At 35.0% G+C, this 11428-nt stretch overlaps 1 protein-coding gene across 4 annotated transcripts in view; it reads left to right on the top strand.

The window, feature by feature from the left end:
• Positions 1 to 525: 525 nt before the first annotated feature.
• The window catches only part of LOC138695545 (type-1 angiotensin II receptor-associated protein), a 31296-nt gene continuing 20393 nt past the window's right edge, over positions 526 to 11428 (top strand). Inside the window, exons 1-3 of one of the 4 annotated variants that reach the window (XM_069819812.1) lie at positions 526 to 700; positions 9941 to 9988; positions 10103 to 10137. In XM_069819812.1, the coding sequence (XP_069675913.1) occupies positions 9950 to 9988; positions 10103 to 10137 (74 nt within the window). In that variant the 5' untranslated portion in view covers positions 526 to 700; positions 9941 to 9949. The remainder of the gene's footprint in view (positions 701 to 9940; positions 9989 to 10102; positions 10138 to 11428) is intronic. The other 3 variants (XM_069819813.1, XM_069819811.1, XM_069819810.1) reach the window with 3 other exon arrangements.

Below are 11428 nucleotides of genomic sequence, written 5' to 3'. Positions count from 1 at the left end.
AAGCTTCAGTTGTGAGGGTGCTAGGAACTATAGATGTGCCGATACAATTTCGGATTGTCTGGTATGAGGCGATATTAGCGATCCTAGTGGTTAGCAACTACCTACGGATGCATATTTATACGTATTGACCTTCGTGACTGTATATACTAGACTGTAGTGTAGTCCATGAAATGCTTATTTGTTCTTTTCGTACACCAGATGCCTCTGTGGTACATTTTGCTGTTTCATTTTATAATACATCTCCATTGAGCTCGTCTACAACTCGTTGATAAACAGTAATGTGTCGTTGAAATGCTTTCAGAATTGTCGGTTTATGTGTCTATGTGAGTAAATAACAGTGATCTCAGAGCTTAATGCTTTGAACAGAACAACCGCCAGGATCGCCACCCGTCCGCCGAAAATGAACACGAGATGGCAGTACAGTCGCTAATGTAATTCTGCCTGCTGGATCTCAGTTACGCAGCCATTCGATGCGATCCAGCAGGCAGTGCTCCTGACATACGAATATTATCGATTTCTGCAGACGCCATTGCGATAGATCACATTTCGATACAAGTCTCGATAATTATCATTACTACTCGTTTTATCGAGGAATTGTGATGACTGATGAGTTAATTCCTCGTGATTTTTGACAGAAAATACGGCGTAGCTTTAGATTCTTGAGAGTGTGTGGAGTAATAGTGCCAGTTGTTGATATTAGGTAATTACAATATAAGTGGTGTGAAACACTGTTAAGCGAAAAGAAGAGTAATCCTGTTGCCTGTATAACCTTTTCATTGAATAGTATTTGCTAATGCCAATAGAAGGCTTGTCTCTAAATATAAACCGGGTAACATTCAGGTCAATTAATTTAGTACTCTACCGAATGCTCTTAATTTATTCCTCTGTTCTAGCATTATCTAAGACTCCTTTGAGGGGGTTCTTTTCTTATACAGCTTCAGGATTATATTATATTAAGTTAATTTAAATATTTTATAGCGAAAATTCAAAATATTCATTTCATGATAGGTTCAAACAAGACAAGAAAATATGTTTTCAGTTAAATAATTGTCATAAATTTTTACTTTAATAAAGCGTATAGTAGACACATTCTCTAATAAGTTACTGTTTAATATTATTAAAAGAAATACTGAAACTTAGATATCACTACACACCAGCTTGCATGAGACTGACATATGATTTGTGTTGCGGTATTTCGTGAAGAAGTAAAACTAAGAGATGGTATTATAACTTCACAAATCTATGTTCACTTCTTTGTAAAATTAAATAAGCGAATTAACTTCGGTCGAGAATCAGTGACAGGTTTGGTTTTTTCAGGTTTTTTTTATATGCCTTGCATAGGCCTAGATGTTTTTTTGATAGGTAGCGAGTTTTCGTAAAGTCTAGGCTCAGTGACAGCTTAGGTTTTATTTGTTCAGGCTTCTCGTATGCCTTGCATGTAATACGCTTTTTGTTAGATAGGTAGATAAATAGAAAGCGAGTGTGCGTAAGGTCTAGGGTCAGTGACAAGTTATTAGGTTTGGTTTGTTCAAGCTTTTGACATGCCAGGGATATACGCTTTTTGGAGATAGAGCTAGGTACAAAGATCTACCCTGGACTGAAGAAAAGAGTGCTTGCCCGCGTAGTGCAACATCATGCCTGAAGAGGTATGGATAAAATCATTGGTCAGGCATAAAAGAAACGAATGCATTTAAAAACTTAGGGCGAGTTTAATGGGCTTATAGCTTTTGCTGTGGTAACATCGTATCTCTGGAGTGGTGTACTACAATTTTGAGGTTATTTTCAATTGTTTAAGTAGGCCTACTTTTTTTCTTCGCGTGTGTGGTGTGTAGTTGGATCGAAGTTTCATCATATAAATTTCATTTCATTTTTTTTTTTCATTTCATTTATTGTATTCAGTAGATCTTACATTAGCAATGAAGTTTTAAGATGTGGAAAAAATCAAAATTTTACAAGATTTTGGGGAGATGGCGAGATGTAGTGAGATGAGGCTGGGGATTCGCCATAGATTACCTGGCATTTGCCTTATGGTTGGGGAAAACCTCGGAAAAAATCCAACCAGGTAATTAGACCAAACGGGGATTAAGTGATGTGAGGTTGAGGACTCGCCATAGACCACCCAGAGTTCGCCCCATGGGGATTAAATATTCGCGAGATAGTAGAAAAATGGATTTAAATCAACAACTTTGACTTCATTAGATTTTATACCATTAATTTCAAGGTGATTACAGAAAATATTCTTGTAGAAATGCATTTGAAGTTAGTAAACTTAAAAAAAAAAAGAAAAACATGCGAAATTTGACACTTATTGCCACGTTCTGCAAATCTGTTATCAATTTACTATTAACATCCAGTTTAACCTTTAATTACCGGTAATTTCACTGTAGATTTGAAATAGGAACAATTATCCTATGAATGAGTTATGAGGGACATAAAGGTATTTATTTTAAATACAGGACTGACTTAAAATTCGTAACATCAGGCGATTTAGTCAAAAATAGAGGAAGCTATTTAATTGGTTTTTATGTGTCAGCATTAAAATTGCGAACTTCAAATTTTTTTACTGACAAGGGAGTCCGTAGTGTTCCTGCACCAATTTTGTTGGACTAGCATGAGGTCAGTTTACATAAATGCAAGAACGATACCCATCCGAAAATCCTGTTGAATGAGGCTTAACTTCCAAGGTTTTAGCTTCTGAATTTGCATCGCATTTATGAGATCTAAAGTAAGGAGAAACAGTTGAAGTACCGTCCTGTAGCATAGTTGATTCACGCATGCACACACACACACACACACAGTTTTTCATGTTTGCCTCTAAAGCCTAATTTATTCTTGCCGTCTGATGTGTCATAATACATCAACAGTGTGACCAAATTTTGTGCCATGTCACATTTCCATTATGTCTTGCACCTTCTAAGCATGATGTTTCCGTCAGTGTTCCTATTGTTTTTTCCCCAACATGTGGAATATTCCCGCATTTTTAATGTTTTTCTTCTGGCATACTTTATAGCTTTTACTTCAAAGTTTTTTACTGCGGAAATATCAGCATGATTCCAAGATACTTCATCTGCTCAGAACCATTTAGCCACCTATATTTAGATTACCAAATACTGTGGCATATGCTAGTCACATTTCCGTTTTTCTGGGACAAATTTGATTGAGGACTGTCTATTTCTTTTAGACTTAGGTTCAGCTTCTGCTCAATGTTAAAGACAACAAAGAATTGGTTTTCAGGAAACTAACAAAATCGAAAGTCACATTTTTTATGCTGGTCATCACCTGATCTCTTTCCATACTTGATGAAAATTGTTAAAAAGTGTAGCACAAGAAACAACAATCAGGAAAAGGATACACTATTGTATCGCTGCAGTGTACAAACCTGGGTAGACATGTGTAGCAATCTGCGAGCAAGGTGCGTATGTTCTGTATATGAGGGCAAGTTGGCAGGGTACACACATAATTTCGACCTAACATAACCTAAATTAACCTAACCAAAGCAAAAACTAGCCTAAATTAACCTAAGCTAACTAATATTACCAGGTAGGCTTAGGTTGGCTTAATTTTGCTTGGGTTATTTAAGGTTAGGTTAGGTTGTGATAGGTTATGTTAGGTTACAGGGGATTCTTTTATTATAGGATATCGCTTAATTTTCGTAAAGTTTGACAAACGATGACGTCACAACATGGCGGTAGTTACGTCACAACGCAGTGATGTCACAACATGGCCGACGTAAACCAACACGACGAGTAAATAAAACTATCTAAAAAGAATAATCACACAAATTGACGATATCCCATTCTGGAACAGAGCCCATCCGCTCTTATCCAAAATAGGATATCAGCAAAACAATTTCACAACATCCCATTCTGGAATACAACCCATGTGTGCTTATTCAAAATAGGATATCATCAACATGATCCCATTATCTAAAAAGCAATAATCACACAAATTGACGATATCCCATTCTGGAACAGAGCCCATCTGCTCTTATTCAAAATAGGATATCATAAACACGGTCCCATTATCTAAAAAGCAATGATCACACAAATTGACGATATCCCATTCTGGAACAGAGCCCATCTGCTCTTATCCAAAATAGGATATCAGCAAAACAATTTCACAACATCCCATTCTCGAATACAACCCATCTGTTCTTATTAAAAATAGGATATCATCAACACGATCCCACACGTGAAATTTCGGCAATTCGACACTACATGGCAGAGAAAACGCATTTATATCATTGAATTCACAGTATTCGACCTCATGTCACTGAGATATCACCTCAACTAACCCACTAACCTTCTCACATACGTCAACTTCAAGTCACTGAGATATCACCTCAACTAACCCTCTAACCTTCTCACATACGTCAACTTCATGTCACTGAGATATCACCTCAACTAACCCTCTAACCTTCTCACATACGTCAACTTCATGTCACTGAGATATCACCTCAACTAACCCTCTAACCTTCTCACATACGTCAACTTCAAGTCACTGAGATATCACCTCAACTAACCCTCTAACCTTCTCACATACGTCAACTTCAAGTCACTGAGATATCACCTCAACTAACCCTCTAACCTTCTCACATACGTCAACTTCAAGTCACTGAGATATCACCTCAACTAACCCTCTAACCTTCTCACATACGTCAACTTCAAGTCACTGAGATATCACCTCAACTAACCCTCTAACCTTCTCACATACGTCAACTTCAAGTCACTGAGATATCACCTCAACTAACCCTCTAACCTTCTCACATACGTCAACTTCAAGTCACTGAGATATCACCTCAACTAACCCTCTAACCTTCTCACATACGTCAACTTCAAGTCACTGAGATATCACCTCAACTAACCCTCTAACCTTCTCACATACGTCAACTTCAAGTCACTGAGATATCACCTCAACTAACCCTCTAACCTTCTCACATACGTCAACTTCAAGTCACTGAGATATCACCTCAACTAACCCTCTAACCTTCTCACATACGTCAACTTCAAGTCACTGAGATATCACCTCAACTAACCCTCTAACCTTCTCACATACGTCAACTTCAAGTCACTGAGATATCACCTCAACTAACCCTCTAACCTTCTCACATACGTCAACTTCAAGTGACTGAGATATCACCTCAACTAACCCTCTAACCTTCTCACATACGTCAACTTCAAGTCACTGAGATATCACCTCAACTAACCCTCTAACCTTCTCACATACGTCAACTTCAAGTCACTGAGATATCACCTCAACTAACCCTCTAACCTTCTCACATACGTCAACTTCAAGTCACTGAGATATCACCTCAACTAACCCTCTAACCTTCTCACATACGTCAACTTCAAGTCACTGAGATATCACCTCAACTAACCCTCTAACCTTCTCACATACGTCAACTTCAAGTCACTGAGATATCACCTCAACTAACCCTCTAACCTTCTCACATACGTCAACTTCAAGTCACTGAGATATCACCTCAACTAACCCTCTAACCTTCTCACATACGTCAACTTCAAGTCACTGAGATATCACCTCAACTAACCCTCTAACCTTCTCACATACGTCAACTTCAAGTCACTGAGATATCACCTCAACTAACCCTCTAACCTTCTCACATACGTCAACTTCAAGTCACTGAGATATCACCTCAACTAACCCTCTAACCTTCTCACATACGTCAACTTCAAGTCACTGAGATATCACCTCAACTAACCCTCTAACCTTCTCACATAGTCAACTTCAAGTCACTGAGATATCACCTCAACTAACCCTCTAACCTTCTCACATACGTCAACTTCAAATCACTGAGATATCACCTCAACTAACCCTCTAACCTTCTCACATACGTCAACTTCAAGTCACTGAGATATCACCTCAACTAACCCTCTAACCTTCTCACATACGTCAACTTCAAGTCACTGAGATATCACCTCAACTAACCCTCTAACCTTCTCACATACGTCAACTTCAAATCACTGAGATATCACCTCAACTAACCCACTAACCTTCTCACATACGTCAACTTCAAGTCACTGAGATATCACCTCAACTAACCCTCTAACCTTCTCACATACGTCGACCTCATGTCACTGAGACATCACCTCAACTAACCCTCTAACCTTCTCACATACGTCGACCTTGTTCAGCCCTCCGTTTCACTCCTCTTGGGCTAGCAACGCACTCCATAGCCAAACAAATCACCAGTAGCACAACTGCTTACGAATTGAACAAATAATAGAATGATTTACACACCATCCAAACACATGCTTTACCGGTATGCCATTCAAACCTCATCAGTACCAACCACCAATAAAATTTACACTTATACCGACCTAACCACCGGAATGCACAGCGACCTCTATATTTTTACCTGCAAACACAAAATGTAACCCTACTAACCGATGACGTCAATCTTATGACATCACCCCATTCCTCAATCTAGCCAACATATATTGTCATAAACATACTACCAATATCCTATAGTCATATAGACCCGGTTACAGTCGAAATTATGTATTTCTGAAATTTTTTTTATTATCTTTCGAAAATCCAGCATATAATCATTGTTTGTGAAAAAAAAAAAGTCCGAAAATCGTAGAGTGATCATCCTCCAGAATTACCTAAGGTAATTATTTTTGTAATGTCAGAATGGGTATCGGTTACCCAGAACTGCAAATGGAAGAAGGAAAAAAGGAAATGCAAAAGTTAAAATGTTGAAAATTAAGACCTACGTGATATGATTTTGGGATGGGTATGATTTTTCTATTTGTCTGGATTCTTATTGTGAAATTTCAACAAAATCAGTGTCTGGAACTAGCCAGTTTTTCATATTTGCTAGTTATACATTAACTAAAGTGTCTTATGGGATTCTAAACTAAAGGAGTAATGCCAGAAGTCCTTTTGGAAAGACAATTATGGCTGTATGAACAAAAGCTGGGAGGAGAGGAAGTTCTATAGACACAGTTGATTTGATAATTATGACCTTGTTTCGAAGGAAATGAGGACAGTGATAACGTGATAAGAAAGAGAAAGTACGACTTTATATACTTCGGGTGCTACCAGTGGCAGTATTAAATATCAAGAATGTCTCCTTCTCATTCCTGAACATGAGAAATATATTTGGAATCGTGGTTGTAGCATAGGTCGAATTGCTATAATATCAAATGAATATGGAGACATTTTGTTAATTCTTTTTTGAACTTTTTCGCTTAGCCCTTTCAAAACTTTAAGATAATTAGGCAATATATTAAATATATTATATATTTCATTGATAAATTAGGTACATAAATTGCTTAAAGGAGAAGAAATTATCTGAGAATAGGCTTTCAGAACTTCATTTCGTATTTCATAATATCTAGATGATTTTTTGTTTTTGTTTTTGTATGTTTCAACATACACTTAAGTTATTTCTTCTTCTGTAGTGGGAATAAATTTGAGACCTTGAAATTCAGTATTAAATGTATCTGTTAAATAAACTGTAGCATCTTCTGCACAATGTTGAATATTTAATTTGTCAGCCATACAGTATATATGGTACATAGGTAACAGTTGAAGAAATTTGCAATAGAATTTGAATCCTCTCCTTCATGATCATTTATTTTCATTATTTGGATATTGATTGGTTTCATATTGAATAATATCCATATAGTTATTTTTGTATTATTTGAATTTGCGGTTTTCTGTTCAACTGTGTCCTTTTCGTCTCTAACATTGATAAAATTTTAGAGTATTTCTTACTGTAAGTCAAAATATGAAGATTATTACATTACTATTCTTACTCATTAAAAATATATGATATTTTAATTCCCTAAGTAATCCACTTTTGGGGTTTTTCCACAACCTTGACTTAGAAAAATTCACTGAAATAGCCTAATTCGTAAATATAGTTAGATATTCATTAATTTAAATTTATATTAATATCTGTGACACTATATATTTTTCTAAGAATTAATTTTAGACAGTCTTGATAGATACAGCATTTACAAGTTTTCTTTTTAATCTCTAAAAGTATTATCAATAGGCCTACCTGTACAACTTCAGCTTGTGTTCTGGTTGAAAAACTTACTGTATGACTAAGTTCATAAGTTTGGAAAACTGAGTTAATTTACATTTACGAAAACATTGAGAGATAATGTAAATTATAAATTCCATACGTGATCTGTAAAATCTTTTCATTGATAAATATAAGTTAGATGTAACATTCTTAAAATCTCCTACTAGACCTCTGTAAACAACACAAAATAACAAAATTTGGTAACTGACCAACAATTTGAATTCGACAGGTTTCAATATCATGTTCACTACGAAGTTAGACTGACCAATTTTATCAAGTAACAGATCATCCCTAACAAAAATACAAACATTCTTTTAAATAAATATGCGTTACAGAAATTAGAGCCTAATACATACCTATGTAAAGGCAACTATTATATTTCTTGTGTTATATCACGTTCTTTTATTTATATAATGTGTGTGTTTGTGGTTTATAATTTTGAAATGCTAAAGCAGTGGTCAGTTCGTGAATTTTTTTGTTTTAATCCTCTAATATTTTGATGAAAAATAATAAAATTAATATGTTTGATATATTAAGGGAGGGTGCCCAATGTTCGTCCCCTTGTCTAAATTCGTCTCCCATGGTTTTTCTCGTACAACGTGTTGCACTCTGGTGGTGGTGAGTAGAAACCATCCCTCTTTATGCAGTAGCAAGCGTGGGTTCAGTTAGAGCGAGTATTATTGTCTGTTTTGTTGTTATTTATTTTTTTAATATCTGTGAAGTTGGAAAACTATTCTTATATATTCTAAGTAGTGCTTCACAGCCCAAGGTAGGTATTTTCGTAATATTTTTGCTTTTACTTGTAGATTAAATTGTCTAGTGTAAGATTATACAGTCAGCAGACTGAATATTGCAGCATAGTTAGGACACGATGCTGCTATACTTCTGTGGTGCACATGCCTATATTTCGTCCCCCAGGGTCTGTATATATTTTGTCCTCGAAATGGTATTTCCATCTTGGTGAATTTTTTAAGAAGGTTGTTGTCATTTATATTTCAGGCCGGACTAAAACACATTGAACTTTTTAATCTCGGTTTAAACTGTGTAAAATTTTTCTAAGTGTTTAAAAATATCGTATGAAAGAGCTGTTTTTTTTAAATGTCGTTAAAATAATTTTTAGAATGCTGTGTTATATATTTTCAATGATCGTTTGTTCTATTTTTTTAATTTCACTGTATTATTAAAATAATTTCCACTGAATGTGTTAAAAAGCATAGGGAATGAAATTTAGACCGCTTCATTGAAATGTCAAAAAATGCATAAAATCATTCGGTGAATGTAGAGTATCCAACGCCCACTGAACGAATATTTAACTTTTATCACTGCCAATGTTGCGCTATAATCGTATATGCAAGATAGGCTATAACAAAAACCTAAATTAACCAAACCTAACCTGTCAAAGAAGCAACAAAAACCTAAACTAACCAAACCTAACCTGTCAAAGAAGCAACAAGTTATACTAAATATGTGTAAAATTGGCCTATATCTCTATAGTGGGTGGGACATAAGTAACATTGACCAATCATTCTACATGTTTTGTATTCCATTTGTTTCCGCATTTATAAATTTCGAATTCTGTAAATTGTAGCTAAATGTTGAAAGGTCTTAATTACATAATTTTGAAGTCTTCAACTGTAATGACCTGTGAATGGTAAGCAAAAACCAAATGGGGATGATAAATCAGCACCTTACCTTATTAATTTGAAACTTCATAATAGGCATCCTTTAATTGTGCTGACATCTCCCGGCATAAAGTAGATGACATGTTTGTCGCATTGTTATGCTACCCATAAGTCACTCATTCATCACGTCTTCACATCTGTATGTGTTGGAATAACAGACTAGCTCTTACCTTGCATTGTTTGTGTTCTCTCCTTTCAGTGGAGCAGTATGGTGGAACTGAATGATATACCAAGTGCACCAATTAAGGTGAGTGTTGTTTGTTCCGCATCTGTGAATGTTCTATTTCTCAGTTGTTTGTGCATTCATTAAATATAAAGACATGAATCGAACAGCAGTTATAACTTAGTTTCTTTGTTGCAGGTTGTGTTTTTAGTTCATTTCATCCTGACAGCATGGTAAGTTGAATGGGAATGTTGTGACATTGGCCGTGTAAAATGAAGAAAAACTAAAATATTTTGCTTTTTATATTGTACCATATTGTACTTATTTACATTTCATGATATTTATAAATCGCTTCACAGCTAGAATATGGAACATGTAAAAAAAAAAAATCTTAATAGTACTACAAAATCTTAATATAATCACAGTCTAGTTGAAATATATCCAGAAGAGTTTTACAATATACTAATGCAGCACAAGGGGTTAGTATCAATACTTAATGCAAGACAGAAATATTCATGAAGCGTTGTTGAATATTATAAATTCATCTGCAGAATAGAAGGCGTGAGAAATTAGGTACTTCTTTAATTTGCCCCTGAATAATCTTATGTTTTGAGCCTGATATTTTATATCCATAGGCAGACTATTAAAAATTTTTACTGCCATGTAACGCACTCCTTTTTGATAGCATGATAGACTTGCTGATAGAGTATGAAAGTCATTTTTTGACGTGTATTTATGCTATTAACTGTTGAATTAGTTACAAAGTTTTCACGATTACAAGGGGGAAGTTTATTAATGAAAAAATATACTGACAAGTCATGGGCATTATTTGTAGTTTTTTTTTTTTTTAATGAGCGTACACGATTCCCTAGATTTGGCACTTACTGTTATTCTATTTACTTTTTTTTTTTTTTTTTTTTTGTAGCAGGAATATACTGTTACTATCTGTAGAATTTGCCCAGAATAACAGAATTATCTGTTAGGAAGACAGACAACAGGGAAACTAGTTTTCAGGAATTTCATTCATGAGAATGAAATTTTTGAGTGCGTAACTTTGTTCTTTGGTCCAGTGCAATGCATTTTGAATGCAGCGAAGATAAGTTATTTCTTTAATTTATGTCGCAAATTGTCGACTGACTTTCAACAAAAAATGCGTGCATCCTGGACCAAATAATCGAAAACCGAAGGTACTGTTTTAGTTTTATTTTTAATATTATATATTTATTTGAATGGTTTTAATTATGAATTATTATTTAGAATAGTTTTCTTAACTTTTCCGTTTTTGAGGGTGCTTTGGGTTTATTTATTTTGGTTTCTATAATTCATAGATATGGTAATGATTATTTTCAATGATATGTTATGTTGCAATGTTAAAGTTTTTAATATATTTAATCTTTTTGATCCCGCCCCTAAAGTCTTTAGTCTTTGAATGTAATGAAGATGAATTACTTCTTGAATTTGTATCCTGGGCCAAAGAGCAACTATCAATGGAATATTTTTGTGTTACTTAAAGCAAAACCAACA

The sequence above is a fragment of the Periplaneta americana genome, chromosome 1 (assembly GCF_040183065.1).
Source record: "Periplaneta americana isolate PAMFEO1 chromosome 1, P.americana_PAMFEO1_priV1, whole genome shotgun sequence".
Lineage (NCBI taxonomy): Eukaryota > Metazoa > Arthropoda > Insecta > Blattodea > Blattidae > Periplaneta > Periplaneta americana.
This window is presented reverse-complemented; position numbering and strand designations above follow the sequence as displayed.